Source organism: Rousettus aegyptiacus, unplaced genomic scaffold (genome assembly GCF_014176215.1).
Source record: "Rousettus aegyptiacus isolate mRouAeg1 unplaced genomic scaffold, mRouAeg1.p scaffold_m13_p_14, whole genome shotgun sequence".
Taxonomy (NCBI): domain Eukaryota; kingdom Metazoa; phylum Chordata; class Mammalia; order Chiroptera; family Pteropodidae; genus Rousettus; species Rousettus aegyptiacus.
In genome coordinates this window covers 11,130,703-11,151,675 of record NW_023416289.1, presented here as the reverse complement: position 1 = coordinate 11,151,675, position 20,973 = coordinate 11,130,703, and the positions used below count along the sequence as shown (strand labels likewise).

Here is a 20,973-nt window from a genome sequence, read left to right as displayed (position 1 = left end):
ACAACACCCAATGTGAGCCAGTCAGTCAACAGGTAGATGTTTAGTGCTACTCAGGGTCTGACCACTTGAGAGTGGACTGAAGATAGAAAGACAGGCTTTTAATTATTCAGAGCAGCCAGGTGTGTGTGCCCCAGTTCCTACCTCTTGACTATCACAGCTCACAGGAGCACTGGATCTGGAATAGGAAGGAAGAAACTTGTGTTCAGCGTGTCAGGCCCAACAGTGACCTCTTTCCATATGACCTTTCATGTAAATCCCTACAACTGTTTACTGTGGAAAGCTGAAGTTCCAAGCAGTCAGCTAACAGGCCCATGATCACCTGGCAGATATGGTCAGTCATAATCCATACTGCATCAGTCTGCCTCCAGAGGTGCATGCTTAGGTCTCAGGGGGATAAAGTGCCTTGCTTGTTTCTGATCTTACAGATGAGGAAACCGAGGCCACAGAATTACCGTGAGAATATATTGAGCTGCTATATTGAATGTGGCTAGTTCAGCAGAGCTTGGTAAATATTTCCTAAAATTTTGAATCTCTTATATAGACTGTCAGTTCAAGATATAGAAAGTCAGTTTAAAGCCTTTTGACCTGGATCTTTCTCCTGAGAGCCTTATGTCAGAGAGATAAGGAAATCTCTAGATGTTCCTTCTTTACCCTTCCTTTTGGCTCTGGTTCCAGCGTAAAGCTTGGCACAGGCCCACTGCCTAGAGGAAGACAGAAGGAGCCATGTCCCAAGTTTAGAATTCATTATCCATTCTGTTTCTGCCTCGTTTGTGCCAATTTAACCAACAAACCTTTACTGAGTTTTCTGAGTCAGATACATCTTCTCTGGTCTCAGTCCCTGTGAGCAGTGAGGAAACTGGATGACTTAATCTCAGTGGTTCTTTTCTGCTGTTTTACAAGGGTACATTAATGATGCACTTGGCTATCCAAATGTTAACGGGTGTTTTCCTGGGCTTGGCAACTTGAGGCAACCTTGTTCTCGTCATCTGAAATTTGAAGGTTGTTTAATGCAGCGTGAATATTCCCGCACATGCTGCACCACTGTAGTAGACAACATGGTCTTCACTCAGGTCTGGGCTTCGGAGTGATTTCCTTCTTTTTCTCTTGTGAAGACATGTCATGTTACAGAACCCCTCACCACAGCTTTCTGGGAAGTGGTCCAGATGAAATGGTGAGGGGCTACAGGATTTCTGATTTGACATTTTGGTGCTCTCTGAAGTGAAGGACTGGACATATGCTGTCCAGTTTCTTGGCTGTGGTGAATGTAAAGGTGACCTGAAGGCTGCTGCTTGTGAACTCTTCTCCACTCTTGCTCTTGTTTTTCCTCAGCATTTTCCCATCCAGCGTACCATGTCCCTTCTGGCACCACACTGCTGTCCTTCCCCACCACCTTGCTCATCTTTACAGGCTTTCCAGGTAGCAGTAGATTAGGCCTTCATGTGATTAAGGATGGGGCCGTACCCCATGTGGGTCTAGTGACATGGTCAAAGACCTTCGCCACCCATGAGCCTTGTTGTCTGAGGAATGCTGCAATGTCCTAGGAATTGATTGTCTAGCACTTTAGCCTCTTCTGTTCCTGACGTGGTTTTTTCCTCTTCCCATGGCTGGTTTCTTGACCATCTACAGTCCTAGGCCTCCTCTGTGTCATTCAGACAGGGGCAGGCAAAAATGTTCGTTTCTTCAGCAGACTCCAGAATCCTATTCCCAGATGGTTACGTTTTCCAACAGATACCAGCTGAACCAAGCCAGGGAGCAGTTTTCTCTGAATAGATTTTTATTTCTTCCCATTCCTCCTCTCTGCTCTCCTAATGTGTCCATTCAGCTGCAGCAGTGAAAGTCACAGAGGTGCATGTGTATAGCCCATTGTTTGTTGACATGGTCTTGGGGGCCTGGCCAGATTTCTTGCTTGTGTTCACTCTCTTCTCCTGCCGCTTCTCCCTTCCCGACTTCTGGTGGGACTGCTTGGCTGTAGGATTTCTGTGAAGCTTTGATGAGGGCCCTCGGTCCTGGCTGGAAACAGAGTTTGGGGGACTGCAGACTAACTGCCTTGGGCAGAATGAATGGGAGCCCAGCAAAGCAAATATCAACTAGTGGGGCAGGTGTGGCACGTTGGGCAGGAAGGTGTCGGAAGTTGCTTAGCTGAAAGGGGAAATACGGGAGCCGACTCAGGACTGGGTCCTGGTTAGAATACAAGGGTATCCAACCCTGAGCCAGGTGAGACACCGTCGGTGTTGAGAGAATCTTTCAAGTTTGAATCTTGAGTTCTCAGACTTCGTGCCAGTGGCACAGGTCATACATACATCTTGAGCTTCAGTTTCACCATCCAGACTGACATGTGATTTGTTTCCATTCTTTTCAGCTTTAACGTCTCCAAAACCTAACTTGATGGGTCTGCCCAGCACAACAGTTCCTTCCCCTGGCCTCCCCACATCTGGATTACCAAATAAACCGTCCTCAGCGTCGCTGAGCTCCCCGACCCCAGCACAAACCACGATGGTGATGGCGCCTCAGCAACCCCCCCAAGCCCAGCAGCAGCAGCAGCCACAGGTGCAGCCGCCGCCCGCAGCCCAGCCGCCACCTGCGCCACAGCTCCCGCCACAGCAGCAACGCAAGGACAAAGACAGTGAGAAGGTAAAGGAGAAGGAAAAGGCACACAAAGGGAAAGGGGAACCCCCGCCTGTCCCCAAGAAGGAGAAAGGAGAGGCCCCCACAGCAGCCGCGGCCACGATCTCAGCCCCGCTGCCCACCATGGAGTATGCAGTGGACCCCGCGCAGCTGCAGGCCCTGCAGGCAGCCTTGACTTCGGACCCCACGGCGTTGCTCACGAGCCAGTTCCTTCCTTACTTTGTACCAGGCTTCTCTCCTTACTATGCCCCTCAGATCCCTGGCACCCTGCAGAGTGGGTACCTGCAGCCTATGTACGGCATGGAAGGCCTGTTCCCCTACAGCCCTGCGCTGTCACAGGCCCTGATGGGGCTGTCCCCGGGCTCCCTACTGCAGCAGTACCAGCAATACCAGCAGAGTCTGCAGGAGGCGATCCAGCAGCAGCAGCAGCGGCAACTACAACAGCAGCAAAAAGTGCAGCAGCAGCAGCAGCAGCAGCAGCAGCCCAAAGCAAGCCAGACCCCAGTCCCCCCCGGGGCTGCTTCCCCAGACAAAGACCCTGCCAAAGAATCCCCCAAACCAGAAGAGCAGAAAAACGCACCCCGTGAGGTGTCACCCCTCCTGCCGAAACCCCCCGAAGAGCCAGAAGCAGAAAGCAAAAGTGCGGACTCCCTCTACGACCCCTTCATTGTTCCAAAGGTGCAGTACAAGTTGGTCTGCCGCAAGTGCCAGGCGGGCTTCAGTGACGAGGAGGCGGCGAGGAGCCACCTGAAGTCCCTCTGCTTCTTCGGCCAGTCTGTGGTGAACCTGCAAGAGATGGTGCTTCACGTCCCCACGGGCGGCGGCGGCGGCGGCGGTGGCGGCGGCGGCGGCGGCGGTGGCGGCGGCTCGTACCACTGCCTGGCGTGCGAGAGCGCGCTCTGTGGGGAGGAAGCTCTGAGTCAACATCTCGAGTCGGCCTTGCACAAACACAGAACAATCACGAGAGCAGCAAGAAACGCCAAAGAGCACCCTAGTTTATTACCTCACTCTGCCTGCTTCCCCGATCCTAGCACCGCATCTACCTCGCAGTCTGCCGCTCACTCAAACGACAGCCCCCCTCCCCCGTCGGCCGCCGCCCCCTCCTCGTCCTCCGCGTCCCCTCACGCCTCCAGGAAGTCTTGGCCGCAAGTGGTCTCCCGGGCTTCGGCCGCGAAGCCACCTTCTTTTCCTCCTCTCTCCTCATCTTCAACGGTTACCTCAAGTTCATGCAGCACCTCAGGGGTTCAGCCCTCGATGCCAACAGACGACTATTCGGAGGAGTCTGACACGGATCTCAGCCAAAAGTCCGACGGACCGGCGAGCCCGGTGGAGGGTCCCAAAGACCCCAGCTGCCCCAAGGACAGTGGTCTGACCAGTGTAGGAACGGACACCTTCAGATTGTAAGCTTTGAAGATGAACAATACAAACAAATGAATTTAAATAAAAAAAAATTAATAACAAACCAATTTCAAAAATAGACTAACTGCAATTCCAAAGCTTCTAACCAAAAAAAAAAGAAAAAAAAAGAAAAAAAAAGGAAAAAAAGAAAAAGCGTGGGTTGTTTTCCCATATACCTATCTATGCCGGTGATTTTACATTCTCGTCTTTTCTTTTTTCTTTTAATATATAAAGAAAACGCCCCTTAACCCTGTTACATTGTGTCCTTTTGAAGGTACTATTGGTCTGGGAAACAGAAGTCCGCAGGGCCTCCCTTATGTCTTTGGAGCTTAACCCCTGTATATTTGCCCCTTTTCAATAAACACCCCACGTCGATAGCACAGAGGAGCCCGGCATGCACTGTATGGGAAAGCAGTCCACCTTGTTCCAGTTTTAAATTTCTTGCTATCTTAGCATTCAGATACCAATGGCTTGCTAAAAGAAAAAAAGAAATGTAATGTCTTTTTATTCTCAGGTCAATCGCTCACACTTTGTTCTGTTTTCAGAATCATTATTTTATATATTATTTTTTCGGTTTTTCTTTTTCTTTTTTTTTTAGTTTTTGTTCCAGAAAAGATTTTTTTTTTTCTTAATTTAAAAAATGGGCAGAAAGTATTCGAGAAAAACAATGTGAACTGCTTTAGCTTTCTGGGGATTTTAAGGATAGCTTTTCTGCTGAAGCCAATTTCAAGATGAAAAGTTAAGCACTCCCACTTTCAGAGAAAAAAAAAAACCCACACACACAAAGAGTGTTGAGGACTCGTAGCTTAAAAAAATAAGTTTTAAAAACTGACTTTCTGTATTTATGGTAGATATGATCATTTTTGGTGTTGAGTAGATTGTTGCATTGGAAATGAACTGAAGCAGTATGGTAGATTTAAAAGGAAAAAAAAAACCTTTTGTGTACATTTAGCTTTTTGTATGGTCCAGCTGACAGCTCCTCATTTGATGTTGTCTTGTTCATTCCTAGCAGATAGATTGCAATCCGTTGATTCGCCTAAGCTTTTCTTCCCTTTGTCCCTTATTCCACTTTCTCTTTCCTCTTCCCACCTCCCATCCTATAATCTCCCACTTAACGTAGCTGCCTTCATTTCTTAGAGGGTAGCTGCAGAATTATTTTATAAAACTAAAGAAAGAATTTCAAAGGGTTCTAGGGGTCATTAGGATCCTCACAGATTATTTTTGGTTGGGGAGTTGAAACTTTTTAAAGGCATATAATTCTAGTTACCTGTGTCTGTTAGCCTTGTGCATTTATTTTTTATTTAACCTTCTGCTGGCTTTTCTTTTTACCCCTTTCCCTCATTTGGTAGATGCTTTAAATATTCTTTTTTAAGCTAAAACATTTGTTTCAATTTGTGTAATTGGACTGTGTGCTTTTCTTTTCTAAAAAAGTTTTTGGTTAGGGGTATGGTTTTTGTTTTTGTTTTTTCTTTCCTCTCTCAGAAAAAGAAATTTCATGCTTTAAATAAAATCCAAAGACACACCCTTTCACTGCTGATGCAGAAAAAAAAGGGAAAGGGTTCTTGTTACTTGAGAATTTGTTTCTGATTTAAACAAACAAGACTTAGTTTAATAAAGGAGTAAAACAAAAGATTCCCAGGTTGTTATGTGCTTCTTCTGCAAGCAGAGAGGCAACTGTTAATGACAATTCCATATACCAAAAGACACATTTTTTACTTCAAAGTTTTGTCCTTATGTTAGGCAGTCTGAGCGGCAAGTGATCCAGAGCGCAGCCAACAAAGAAGCAGATAGCAATGTACGGAGAACAAAACAGGACCCGTATGTGAGGCACTTGTGTTTATGTTAATATCCGTATTCCTGTAACACACAACACAACGCACCATACACCCTTTCTTATCTTAAAAAAAAAAAAAAAAAAAAAAAAAAGATCTGAACTTTAAAAGGAAAACTTTGTGCTGCTATACTGTAGATTTCGGAGACAAATAGATGCTTTGCTGTTTCACTTTCATAGCCAAACATCAACAAAAACAATCTCCCCTTGCCCCCAAAGTGTGAAATCCTTCTCCCCTTCATTCTCTTCCTTATGTTTCAAAAGGGAACTTTGAAGACTGTGAACGCAGGTTCCGTCGGTCACCTTCCGGGCTTCTTTCCCCAGTGCTGAAGCCACTCATCAACTTCGCAAAAGACTGGAGCATTCCAAGATCTGAAAATGGATTTCTTTTTTTCTTTTTTTGTCTTTTCTTTTTTAGCCGGGACTGTTTTATTTTTATGAATTCGTTTTTAGTTTAATGAAAGAGTAGATCCTGAACTGTTGTACATATTTCTAACTAGGCTGATGCACAGTGCAAATTCCTTTTTTAATTTTTTTAAAGTAGAAATATTAAAGAATACCATCTAACTATTCATAGCAGTGTCCAGTTGTAGCATAAGGTGTCAAAAACAAGTACGCAAAACATTTGCTGTTTAACAAGCTATTTTCTTTTAACAAGATTCTTGTATTTCTCCCTGTGTTTGAGATGAACATTTTTAAAATTTAAAGTTGTACAGTTTTTTGTTTTCCATTATTTTATCGTTTGTAACTCTATGAAATATATATATATATTTTTTGCCATTAACTGTTGTATGTTACTCTGTGTCTGTATCATATAGAAAAAAAATTGTTTGTTTTTGGTTCTCTATGTGATACCAATTAACAATTTAACACTAGGTTTATCTGTCAAATTCTGCTAGGTCTTTTCTGTAAACTTTGTTTTTAAAAATGATATTGCTTGGTAATAGTGCAATTTCTATTCCCTTCCCTCCCCCTTCAAACTTTAAGTTCATTTCCTTGTAATTTTGCCACCCCCTCCCCAATGGTTTCTCTCCCCGCCCCTCTTTTGAGCTACTATGCCATCCTCCCTCTGTGAGGCACAGTGACTGTCAGTGTTTTGTTATGCCATGCCTTGACCTGTGGGTGTATTTGGCAGCAGCAAGGTGCTTGGTTGGGTAGATTGGCTAAGCATGCTTCCACCCACCAGTGTTCCTCAGAGGGGTTATGTGATTGTTTCAACCTCGAGTGGGTTGTGCACTTAATGCTTTCCTCTACAACTCTACCGCCCACATATATGTTCATTCAAAAAAGAAAAAATAATTCTCAGCATTAACCCAGAAGTAGCAAAGCAGTCAGTGATGGTGAAAATCAGAGGTCAAACATGAGCTAGTAAGTTGTTTGTGGGCTGTGACCAGGATCATTTACAAAGCATGAATTCACTACAACGCTCAACTGATTGGTCTCACTCAGAGAATTCACTCCTGTCTGCTGCATGGTAGGTAACTGAATAAGATATCTCATTTTTTAAATCAGTTCTTCACTTCCACTGACACTTCATATTTTGTGTTTTTTTTTGTTGTTTTTTTCTCAAATACTCCATAGTGTGGGTTGGTGCTAGATATCAGTCACAGCACCACTGATCCACAGGATGAATTATTTTACCCATCCTTCCTCCACACTTCCAAAAAGAAGGAAACACACACACATACGAAGTTTCATAAATCTAGGAAGTTGTCTTTTTTTTTTAAATTAAAAGCTATTTAAAGAGATGAATGTGGCCAAAGTTTTACATGATTGAAAATAAAAGTAAAACAGACGGCATGTGTTTAAACCTGAGTTTATCAGGCATGGCAGGAAGTTGCAGGAGAGAGGCAGTGACCCAAGCCAGTGCACTTGATGTTCATGGACATATATTTTTTTTAAATAATAAATTAAATTAAAACATTTAAATAGAAACATAAATTGAGTTGGTTGTTTGTTGGCGCTGAGATACTGCCCACTGTGAAACAAAGCTTTGACTAGTTTTTTTTTGTTTGTTTACTTTTCGGGGGGGAGGGGGGCAAGTTTGGATAGGAAAGAAAGCATAAATGAACATGACCCTGAGGTGAAAAGGTATATGAACAGCCTTTGCAATGTACAAAAAAAAAAAAAACAAAACAAAACAAAAAAAATAAAAAAAAAAAATAGAGCAAGTGAAACCAAAAATGATGTTCTTGGTGTTTTTCTATAATGTAGTCTTGTTAGCTTTTTTTGTTACTGTAACAATGCTGATCTTGAACTGTACCAAAATACATGGAGACTAACAAACAGAACCACGTGGAACTTTCAAACTGAAAAAAAAAATTTGTCACAAAAACTTTGTTGTCATAGTTAAGTTGATTGTAGATGGTAATTGAATATACTCCTTTGAAAATATTTCATCAAGTATGTTTCCTGCTCATTGTGATACATTAAAAAAAATATGAGCAAAAGTTCTCTCTGTCAACAGATTTTGTATGTGTGCATGTGTGAGAGAGAGAGAGATGGATGACTGATGAAGTATAAATTTGAACAGTATCTTGAGGTTGGGTGTGGAGGGACACTCATTCCAAAGTACATAAGCCTTTTGGTATATCTAAGTGTCCTTGTATTTCCCATCTCCCGGCATTCATAAAAGTGCCAAGAGATTTTGGCCCTGATGCTAACTAGCTTATTTCATTGAGAAGAGTAAGCCTGGCAGCTTAGATAATATTTGGCCCCAGAGAGCCCTAATAGCACTCACATTTTTAATTCAAATGTTTATATAAGAACATTAGACACTTGGCACAACCATGAGCAAAAGTTCTGCTGATGGCCAGGGAAGAGGTAAGTTCGACTTCTCTGAAATGGGAATTGGATCTGGTGTTTATGATAGGGTATGAAAGGTAAGTTGAATTAAGTACATTATTGACTACATTTACCTTTCCTAGCAGTGGACTTTTTAAACTCCCTGTTAGAGCAGAATCTGAGATAAGAACAGTTTGCAAAATAATACCATTAGTAGTTCTACATACAAGAGAATAGTCAGTCTTATCAATCCTCCCCTTCCCCTGCTACCCCTTACAACAGAAAATGCCTGAAACTCATTAATGAGTACATCCAAGATCTGGCCCAGAGGCCCTCCATTCATCTCTAAAGCCACAGCTGAAAAATAATTTACAAAATTTGTGCAGCTGTGCCTGGACAGCACTGCAGGCTAACAGCATCCTTGTAAGTTCTGCAGCATCTGTCCTCAGCCAACAGGGGTCTTTTCTAGACCAGGAGTTGAGCTATGAAACCCTCTTCTGTTGGCTCAGACAGCCACCGTCAACCAAGTCTTAGTTCCTTCAGCAGGCATTCAAGAAGCAGCAGTGACCCTATTAACTCAAAATTTCAAAGACTTCTCCAGTTGGCACCGGCATTGCTAAGTGCTCTGAAAGAAATGGTTGGTTCTATCACCAGTGCTGGAACCTCTATGCCAAACAAGTAGTGGCACTGCCCCTAATGAAACAGTGATCTTTCCCCAAGCATCGCACTTTGGGTGTTCCTGCAAAAGCAGATGGCTTCTATCTCAGTATGCTTTCTTGGCACACAGTTATATCATTGATCTTTCTTCCTACCCCATGAAAAGGTACAGTATGATAAAAGTTATTCAGACCCAAAGCCATGTCTGCCTTTCTAAGCTATAATTATTTTAGGACCCGGCAGGATCACATTGAAACGTTTTAAATGGAACTAGTTTTGCTGCCTCAGCTCTTTGGAGGAAGGTGACTACAATTCAAATTCTTCTAAAGATAAATTTTTAACAAGAAAATAAGGCAAAACCTTAGTGATGGTTGAGCTCTTTGTATCAGAAAATCTCTAAGCACCTAAATTACATTGAGAGAAGGTTGAGTAAGGGACTCTTTCAGATACTGGAAGTTTTTTTCTTAAAGGAAAAGAAGTATTCCAATTTGGCTTCAATATCATGCTTAACATGGATATTAATCTCCTCAGAATTAATGGTGTTTCCCCCTGGAAAATGTGAAATGGCAACGTCTTAAAACAGCTGACGTGCGTTAGTAGCTGTTTCTAATTTTGCTTTAAAGAAATGTCTGCAGTGGCTAGCTCCTGTTATAGACTAATGACCTTCCAAATCTCACTTTTAACAAGTTTAGACTTTAAGTTACAAGAGCACAAGCAGTTTAAGAGTCAACTTGAAGGATGAGAAGTTTGCACCTGCTGCTCTACTCTGCAGCCTTAATTACAGCAGGACAGATGTGCTCGCTCGGTCTCTGTACATTACTGTTGGGGGTGGACCAGTCAAGGCCAAGCCAAAACTCGCAAAGAAATTAATGCTCAGGGCCGTTAAAGTAGAGGCAGCTTTCCATTACTTTTTACTTCATAGCAAAGGTTCCTTCCTTCCTTCCTTCCTTCCTTCCTTCCTTCCTTCCTTCCTTCCTTCCTTCCTTCCTTCCTTTCTTCCTTCCTTCCCTCCCTCCCTCCCTCCCTCCCTCCCTTCCTTCCTTCCTTCCTTCCTCTCTCTCCTTCCCTCCCCTCCCTTTCTCTTTCATTCTTTTTTAAACTAAAGCTGTCTTGGCCAATTAGTTTTGATTCTTCTCTATCTTTTCCAGTTTTTTAATTACAGATGCAAAAGTAAATGTGTTCTTTATCCTTTATGACTGCTTCATTTCTTATCCTATGTGGAATTCATAATCCAAATTATGAATCCCTTATTAACATAGGAATGAAAACTTTCGGAACTGTTTTATTCTTGGGCCAATATCCCTTGAGCTGAGAAATGAGTGCTAGGACCAGCAAGAGAGAAACGCATCAGCAGATATTCTGTAATACCAAAAGCTTCGTTTGGACACTTGCTATTCCTTGCCTTGCTACTCTCAATACCCTTCTCTTCCCTTATGCACTGCAGCTGTCTTTTCGAGCCCCTCGTAATGCTTTATATTGGCATGACACTTGAAAAATATCTTGTACAATTACATCTTGCTTGTTCCTCAAAGTGATCAAGAAGGTAGGCAAAGTGGGTGACATCTACCTCAGGTGTTCAGGATAGTGAGGGGGAAAAGGCACTAACAACGCATTTAGTCTCTATCCGGTGTGCCTTCTTCCCACCACACTGCTTCCTGACGGACACTAAAGGAGAGTTGCTGAGAATGCAGGCTCAGGAGTCAGACTGATAGGCTTCAAATTCTGGCTCTGCCACTATGACTTTGCTTGTGTTGCTTATTCCCACCGTAAAATGAGGATAATGGTACCTGCTTCATAGGGTTGTAGTGAAGTTTAGTTATCATATGTAAAACATTTCAAACACTGCCTGGGACATACCTGGAACATATCTTTTGCTACTATTACTGTATTAACTCTCCACTTCTTTGCTGTAAGTCCCTTGTGACTGAAAATTTCTAACTTCCTTTACGTCACAGAGGGGTTTGAGGACTGTAGTTGTGTAAGTCAGTCCTCTCGGAACTTTGCCATACATTTATATCTGATGCTTGCACGTCTGTCCATACCTCAGAGAGTCCAGAGATCCCTCAGGGAGCTTCTGCTTATGAGTGGTACAGAACAGGAGCTTGCATTTCATTCAATGACCAACTTGTAGTGATTAATTTGGTAAGAGAAAAGGATGGCTTGTAGTTTGTTTTTGTTTGCAAGACAAGACATATTCTTCACTTTGCCTTCAGATTAGAAAATGGAATAGGTTATGACAATTTGCCCAATACCACTGCCTGTTTAGAGTGGTTCAGATACACAGGTGGAAAGCATCTAAACTGAGTCTGAGAGAGTAAATGAGTATTTCATGAAACCAATTGAAAAAGTAATACAAAGGAATACTGCAAGAGGATCTTTCTACCCCAAAACATAGGAAGAGTTTCTTAAAATACTGTTATTCTAGTAACCTGCAAAATAAACATCTAGAAGAGGCATGGGAACAAGTGAGTAAAAACTAAATTAGCCCAGAGAAATAGAGTTGAGTAGAACTTGTACATATAAGGACTCATTGGTAATACAGGCTTTATGAGGCTATGACTCTGTGAACTTTCCCCATTTAAATCAGGAACAATGATGGTGTTGGAAATACAATTGTTGATATCATTATGAGAAAGCTAGTAAAGGCTATGGGGGATGACTAGTGGGTGATAATTTTCTTTTCTATGAAGATAATAATGCAAAAATGTAGCTTTGGCATATTGCCTGTAGACAGAATATCATCATACAGTGTCTGATTTTTTGTTATATGCTTCTAAGTTTGACATCATTTGAACAGTTTTCGAAGTCTGATTTGTATTCAGTTGAATCTGTTTCTTTCAATTCTGTAAAGATGTTGCCCCACTGTTGCCTCACTTGAATTTTTTCCAGTACAAAATCTGCTGTAATCCTTATTTTTTAATGTTTTTTTTTCTAGTTGCTTTTAAGTTTTTTCTCTTTATCACTAGTTTCATCACATCATGTTTTGACTATGATGTGCCTTGGTGTAGTTTTATTTCTGTTTCTTGTGCTTGGAATTTGTTGAGCTTCTTAGATTTGTGGAGTATTACTTTTCATCAAAATTGGAAATTCTTCATATTTTTTTCTATTCCCTCTACTCTTCCTCCACCTACCTTGGGACTCCAATTATATAAGTCTTAGGCTATTTGTAGCTGACCTGTAGCTTACTGATACTCTGGGTTTGTGGGGGGCGGGGTTGAGGGGAGGAGTTACTCTTCTCTACCTGTTTCATTTTTGGTAGTTCTCAATACTATGTCTTCAAGTCCACTAATCTTTTCTACTAATCTGCCACTAATCCCATCCAGTGTATTTTGTCATCTCAGACATTATAGTTATCCTCTCTAAAAGTTTGATTTGGGTTTTTCTTTTATATCTTCTGTGTTTTTACTTAACATCTGAACATATAAAATATAGTTATAATAACTGCTTTACTGTCATCTGCTGCTAACATATACATAAATTCTGAGTCGGTTTCAGTTGATTATTCTCATCATGAGCTGTGTTTTCCTGCATTTTTGCATGTCTGGTAATCTTTCACTGTGAATTTTTACCTTGTTGAGTGTTGGATATTTTTGTATTCCTATAAATGATTAGTATGTTCTGGGATGTACCTGTTACTGAAAACAGTATTCTTCCAGTCTTATTTTTAAGTTTTGTTGGACAGGACCAGAATACCATTTAGTCAAGGGCTAACTGTTCCCCACTTCTGAGAATTCTACTCAAATGTCCCACAACTTCTTCACCACCATGTATGAGCATCAGGTGCTATCCCCAGTCCCAAGTAATTTCATAACTTGCATGCACTGGTCAGTACTTTTCTGAATATTTGTAGGGGACCCTGTGAAGATCTTCAGAGATTTCCTGGTACTCTGTCCTGCAAATTCTGTCTGCCTTGGTCTCCCCAGTCTCAACTTTGTCTCTTTAACTTGGTCTGCTGGGCTCCACCTAGGTTTCTCACCCTGCACCCTGGAAGCCCTCAGGCAATAAGGTCAGATAATCATGGGGCTTTTTTGTTTTTCATGTCTCAGGGAACACTGTCTTACACTGTGTGATATCCAGTGTCTCAAGAACCATTCTTTCATATATTTTGTCTTGTATTTTTAGTGATTTTAGCTGGGAAGGGCATCAGGTAAGAGTCCTGCATACCTTTCAAAGGTGCTACCTACACATTTAGGAAATTTCCCAAAATGTTTTAATTAACACAGGAAACTGATTTATCTGGATATGATATGTTACTGATTCACTGTTAGGATCAAGAGTTGCAACTAATTCATAGTTGCTTAATCACAGTGATCAGAGGTGGAAGAAAGGTAAGTAAATGCATAAATTCTTCTACCCACTTTTGGCCTTGCCACAATGTCACATTGAGTGAGAAAACGATTTCTTAGATTTTAAAGTTTGTAAGTCATCCCATGGTTGCAGAGGTAGAACAGTAAAACACTATTTTAGCTCTTTTCCCTTAACTACCAGGTTATCACTATTCATAAAGTTATTTGAGTCTTTTTTTAAAAAAAAAAAACTCCATTTCAATGTCTTCCTTCACACAGCTCATTTTTCAGACTAAATGTGGTTCAAGGAAATATATTCATTTGAAAGTGTGGTTCTCACTCTGAAATGAGAAATACAGAGGAATGATAAAAATCAGGCCCCAACCAACAGTAGTTATTCTTGCTAAACTTAAATGATATTTTTGTTTTATGTTTGTTATTTTGGCAAAAATTTGTTCCTACTTTAATTGAGCACATACTACATTTATGATAAGTGAAATTCTTAAAGTGTTAATTCATTACCTTTAAAACTCTCAAGATGTGTTCCAAGTTGTCTTTCCCACTACACTTATCTGCAGATAACCTACTCCAATAAAACTATTCTACCTTCCAAACACACCTTGTACTATCCCTTCTCCATTTAAAGGCTTAACTAATGTCATTTACTCTGTGGCATCTGCCCCGTCCCTTTTCTGACCCCTTAGAACAACCCATGTAATGCCTTCTATGGCAGTGATTCATGGATATGTCTCATCCTTGGATAGTCTCCTACTCTGCATTTTCATTTAATGTTTGAATGACTTAGTAACTTAAAGGATGCATGGAGGAAAGGCTAGTCTCCCTCATATATATGCTTTTTATGGGAGAAGAGGTCTTAAATGGGTAAGTACAAAGAAAATTACATAAAGTCAAGGTCAAACACTTTAAAAATATTTCAGTCCCCAAACTTTCTCTAAAATAAAAGGAGAGGGACATTTTTTAGCTACTACTAGTAGAAAATGGAAATCAATGAAAAAATTAAATTGGAAAGGATAAAAACTATACTAGACAAATGTTTTCTTTTTTTGGAGAAAATATAATTGCAATTAAAAAAAAACAGGAATTTGGACGTACCAGTTAAAATCCTTCATAGCTGTCCTCTAAATTAGTATTAAGTAGTTATTTGAAAGGAGAAATATATGGTTATTTTCTAAAATTAAAATGCAAATGTTTGTAAAATATTTGAAAGCTAGGCCTCACCCCAAGCCTAGAAAGAACATAAGACTGTAACCCTAATAGTGAGATTCAGATGAACATGAAGTCTGAAATTTGCCTTCAGTTTTCACTAGCTGGTTTCTCCAGCTGGCTCACGAGAAAAAAATACATGGAATACTTTTATGATTTTCTTTCTGTAAAATCTCATACCAATAAAGATATTTCCATTTGTTCAAGTGTAAATGCACAGAAAGAAGCTGAGTACAGAAAAATGAGATGCAAACTTCTAGAGCTCCATTTAACTGCTCTGCCCTACAGAGTATCCTTTCTAACTTTAAAGCCTTTTTGCTATTAAAGAGCTATAAAAGTAAGTATCTCCCTTTCCCCCAAGAAAAGCAGCATGACCAGAATGTTTCATGGGTAACTTTTACCAAGGCTTTGTGGCTAGTGCAGAGGCAATTTCAAAGACAGAGGAATAAGTGTATATAAAGACAGATGTGAGAGAGAAAAAACTTCCATTAAGCTCAACTCTCAAATTAAAATTCCAAATCACGTGAAAAAATTTAGCAAGAGAACCAACAATTTAAGAATCAAGAGATGGATTTACTTAAAATCTAATGGCTCACAATCCTATTAATTATGAAATAAAAGAAGACCGAAGAAAATTAAAAATCCTATGAAAAATATAGTAACTGAGTTAAATTTAATAAGTGGTAATCAGAGAGATAATAATATGGCCATTTTCCAGAATTTACACGTGACATACCAAAGATAAATAAGTCCTATAGTGAAATTATAGGTAATCTATAAAGCTATTTTTCTCCTTACATCTAATATTCGACAAAGATACAACAATTAAGACTGTAAGTAGACTTTTTTAAATCAGCAAAACGATATAGGAGATAATCAAGTAATACCCACAAGGTACTGAGAATAAAGAACTAACAATGTAGGTTTATATATCCAGCTAAACTATCATTAAAGATAAGGATAAAATAATCCTGGGAAAAGTGTGATAGAAGCTAACTTTTTAAATATCTCAATCACTTCATGAAGACAGAATGACTAGAAGAAGAAATCCAAAATCTACAAGCAAGATCTATTAACCCATTTCCTGTTTGCCATGAGAACACTCATCAACAGCACCTGCAGCTGCAGCATTCACCCCGAGATTACTCATGGATTACAGTCCTAACCCTACCCTCAAAGCATGCCACGAAATATCTTGCTTTTATTATTCTTTTTTCATCACTCTAGTATATCTATAGTCTTTGGAAACAAATGAAATTCTATTTATAGCATTCTGTTTTTAGTAGTGGTATTTCCATTTACATAATATTGTAATTTTCAATTGCTGAAAATGTCAAATTCTAAAAAATGTGGCATTCCTATGTGTGATGTTAAATTAATGCTGGCAGCGGGCTGACCTTTTTTTCTAAAAAGGTTAAAAAAACTAGGCATAAGATATCTTCGCAAACCCCAAAGTATGAGCAAAAAGAAAAATCATCAAAGCTACATGTCCTGCATGACATCAATAAGCATCTGAGAAGAAGAGGTGTCAGATGAGCTTGGAAACAGGGAAACTCCAAAAGAACCAGGTACTCATGAGAACAGCTGACACTAGGAGAGGGTTTGCATGCTCTAATTATAGGGTCAGGGAGCTGGGAAGCAAGGCAATGGTAGACTTGAAAGGGCTGGAATTAAAGTTCCCTTTAAGGAAAAACTGCTGCAATGAAAAGAAACTGCACTCAAAAAGAGTTCAAACTGAGCAAGATAGGGATAACAGGGAGGAGGTGGGATGTGAGAAAACACATGTGAGTGAACCAGCATGACAGCAAGCCAGAGTGTTGTGGAAAAGATGCAAAATCAGACTGGCGGGAAACCAAGCAGCACTCAGAGAGTTGGAGAACTTGGGTTTATTATGCCAGCAGTCTCAGAGGAGCTGGTGCTCTGAAGATCTGGGCCCGGAGCGCAGTTGCAACATTCCTTATATAGACCCTTTTTGGCATGGCCTGATTGGGTAATTTGAACTCAGGCTGCTACAAAGCCGGCAGGAGATGCTATGGTAACAAGTAGTTACATTGAGTTACAAGGGCAGAAGTTACTATGGGTTACTGGCAGTTACAAAGTGCAGGAGTTGCTAAGGGGCACAAACAGTTACATTTGTAGCTTAGATCAAACAAAAGGGAAGGTGAGTCTTTAGTCAATTTCAGATACAGCCTATGCAGCAAGCATATTTACAGAAGCAGAACAGAGAACTGTTTAGCCTTTTGAATAAAAATTCCTCTTCAAGAGTACCCAGTTAAAACTGAGTAAAAGGGAACGGATCAAGAATTCTCAGAGTATGAGATCATATTTTTGAAGACTTCATGAAAATAATGTAAGAGGGATGAACAGAGCTCTTTTTTAGCTAAAAATGTTATTTTAACTCATCCGTTTCTCCTAAAAGTTCAGGAAAATGAATTTTACTTAAAATAATCAACAGGAGAGGATTGTGGTTAAATCCCATATAGAGTTATTATAAGAAAAAATATTAAGGAGCAGAATAACATTCCTACAATGAAAGAAAAGATAGGCCCATAAAACAGATGAACATTATATATATATATATATAGCGCCTAATATTTCACAATGAGCCCAAAGAAAAATTTTGGAAAAATGGATAAAAAAGATTATTAGAAGTAGATATCAGAATTGAGGTGATAGAACAAAATTAGAAATAAAAGTTCATTTTGAACAAAAGACTGAATAAACAATACACACAAAATTCTTTAAGAAAAGTGGAAACTTAAGAAATTTTAAGATTCAAAAAAAAGTTTTTTCTCTGCTTCCGGCTAGGATGTAGAAAGTTGCAAAGAGTTGCATTCCCATCCACCCAAACAATTTAAAACATGAATAATCTCTGAAATTATCATTTTTCTTGAATTCACAAGAAAGCTGAGGTTAGATAACAATAAAGTACCTTGAGTCCCAAAGCGGAACTGGCCCTTCCAAGGAGAGAGGGGTCTCATGACTGCCCCATCTTTAGAAGACCACAGAACAAAGAAGTGGTCACTATAAAAGTCTGTAGGAAGAAATCAACTACAAATTTAACAGAATGTTAAAGGCTAAGTGAGGGCACTCACTTACATCTCTTCTACAGGCTTTGACCATATGCTCTGAAAAGATAAGTACAGGCCTGCGAGAGGTGACCACCTGCTACTGACAAAAAGGCATTAAAACACGACTGCTTCCTGGAGCCTCCTTTTCTCCAAAGCAATTATATCAAAAAAGAAAGAGATAGCTAACCATGTTGCCCAGGTCACAGGCAAGAGAAACTCTGTGGCTTGGAGTTGAGTTAGAAAGGAAAAAAGCCCTGGGGCAGGGCCAGGAAAAGGTCTTGGGCCCTAGGTCCTACACCAAAACCAAGGAGAAGCAGAAAATTCCTGCCCAAGATCAACTACATAGGACAAGGTAGAGTTTGGCTACCAAGTGGAGGAAAATCAAGAATTCTGAGAAAGCTCCTTCCATGGTATATAGGGCCTCCAACTGAGGCTGGATCGACACAGTAGAGAACCCTTCATGAGCCTACCACTAAGTGATGAGCAACAGTGTGTGAAGAAAACCCCTCTGCATGGTGCAGGCATGCAGGAGCCTGTAAGTCTAAGGGGAGAGCAAAAACACTGGGAAAAATCCTCTGATACCCAAGCCCCTAACCAAAACACAGGGCAACAGCAGCCTAGGATTAAAGGAATTTGAAGTCTGTGGTATACTGGGGTCAACTCCTGACTTCCTTAACTCAATTCCCTAACAGAAAAAGGGCATGCCTATTTATAGGCATAAATATTATTGATATTACTATACTCTCTACTATTCTATACACACAAAAAAAGCAACCAAACATTATGTCACTACTTATGGAAGAACATAGCATCATTTATGAAGTTGTCCTGACAAAAAAAAAAATCAATTGATCAAGTCTCTAGATGCAACTACCAACGTCCAAGGTGTTATGGGTTGAATCATGTCCCACCCTCAAAATCATATGTTGAAGTCCTAACCTCCAGCACCTCAGAATGTGACTGTATTAAGAAACAGGATCTTTAAAGAGGTAGACAGAGTTAAATGAGGTCATTAGAGTTAGCTCTATTCCAATATGACTGGTATCCTTATAAGAATAGGAGACTAGGACACAGACACATATAGGGAGAAGACCATGGGAAGATACTGGAAGATGAGGTCCATCCAGAAGCCAAGGAGAGAAGCCTTTAGGAGAAATGAGCCAAGCAGAGGCTGGCCTTATCTCCCATCGGAATCTTTTCCATGTGTGTTCAAGCCCAGCACAAAGAGTGGTTGCCCTTGGCTCTCATTGTAGTTAATGTCAAGCAGCTTCAAGTCCAGCCCAAGCAACAGCTGGCCTCAGTTCACACCACAGCTCCTACCAAGCAGCTCCAAGCCCAGTATAAGAGGTGGCTGGCCTTAGCTTACACTGCAGCTCCCACCAAATGGCTCCAAGCCCAACAGAAATGGCAGTCGGCCTCAGCTCACACCGCAGCTCCTACCAAGCAGCCCCAAGACCAGCACAAGTGGCTGCCAGCCTCAACCTGCATCACAGCTTCTACCAAGCTGCCTCAAGCCTAGAACAAGTGGTAGCCGGCCTTGGCCTGCACCAGAACCCTTCTCAAGTGGTTCCAGATCTGACACATCCAGTAGCCCATGTAGCTTTCACCAGAGCCCCACCGAATGGCTCCACGACTGATTCATTCAATGGGGAGCCTTGGCTAGCACCAGATCATATACAAAGCAACCCACTCTGTGGGGCCAGGCCCCACACATAAGACTGTCCATAGAAGTTGCAGCTGGTCTTCACAGCCAGTCAGCCTGAAGGTCAGCCCCACTCACCATGATAGAAGGGCACACATGACCCACACAGGTGATAACCCTGAAGTACCTCACTCTGGTGGCCAGGGAGAATTGCACCACTGTGCCCTATGTAACACCTTTATTAGCTCACACTTTCAAGACCAGGAGATGTAGTAGATTTCACTAATATATAGAAACAAACACCGAGAGTCATTCAAAGTTAGGAGAGATTTTCATGTTCCAAATGAAAAAATAAGAATAAAACCATAGAAAAAGAACTAAATGAAAAAGAGCAAGCAATCTACAACATAAAGAGTTCAAAACAAGATACACAATGAACTTGGAAGAAAAATAGATGAACTCAGAACTTCAACGAAGAGACAGAAAATAATACAAAGAACCAATCAGAACTGAAGAATATAGAAAATTAAATGAAAAAAAAAATACACTAGAAAGAAGCAACAGTAGAATAGAAAATACAAAAATACAAATCAGTAGTCTGGAATACAAGGTAGTGTAAATTACCCAATGGAAACAAAGGAAATAAAAAAGAAAAAAGGTGTGGATAATTTAAGGAACCTCAGGGACAACAGCCAGCATACCAATAATGGACGCATAGGGGTCCCAGGAGAAAGGAAAAAGGGAAAGAAAACCTATTTGAAGAAATAATGGCTGAAAACTTCCCTAACCTGGTAGAGGAAACAGTCCTCCAAATCCAGGTAGGATAGTGAGTCCCAAACAAGATGAACACAAAGAGCCTCACACCAAGATACATCACATTAATGTCAAAGATAAAGATAAACAGAGAATCTTAAGGGCAGCAAGAGAAAAGCAGAGAGTTACATACAAGGACTCCCCAATATGACTATGATTTTTCAGCAGAAATTTTGTAGGCCAGAAGGAATGACACAATACATTCAAAGTAACAAAATAAAAACCTGTATCTAATAATCTGAAGAGACCAATCACTAGTAACAAAACTGAATCAGTAATCAAAAAAATTGACAGACAAAAGCCCTGGACCAGATAGCTACAGAAGTGAATTCTATCAATAATTCAAAGAATTAATATTTATCCTTCTCAAATATTCCAAAAAATCCCTAAAGAATAAGAAAATTTCCAAACTCATTCGACAAAGCCAGTATTACCCTGATATGAAACCCAGAAGATGCTACAAAAAATAAAATTACAAGGCAATATCTCTGATAAACACAGATGAAAAAATTATCAAAAAATATTAGCAAGTCAAATTTAGTAATACATTAAAAAGATCATACACAATGATCAAGTGGGATTTGTGTCAGGGATGCAGGGATGGTTCAATATCTAAAAATCGATAAACATAATACACCACAA

The 20,973-nt window shown here is 40.4% G+C and overlaps 1 protein-coding gene across 4 annotated transcripts in view; it reads left to right on the top strand.

The window, feature by feature from the left end:
* Nucleotides 1-8,304, top strand: part of ZFHX3 (zinc finger homeobox 3) — a 232,558-nt gene extending 224,254 nt beyond the window's left edge. For all 4 annotated transcript variants that reach the window (XM_036232104.1, XM_016146869.2, XM_036232107.1 and 1 more), the window contains one exon: nucleotides 2,360-8,304. In XM_036232104.1, coding sequence (XP_036087997.1) covers nucleotides 2,360-4,029 — 1,670 coding nt within the window. In that variant the 3' untranslated portion in view covers nucleotides 4,030-8,304. The remainder of the gene's footprint in view (nucleotides 1-2,359) is intronic.
* Nucleotides 8,305-20,973: the final 12,669 nt, after the last annotated feature.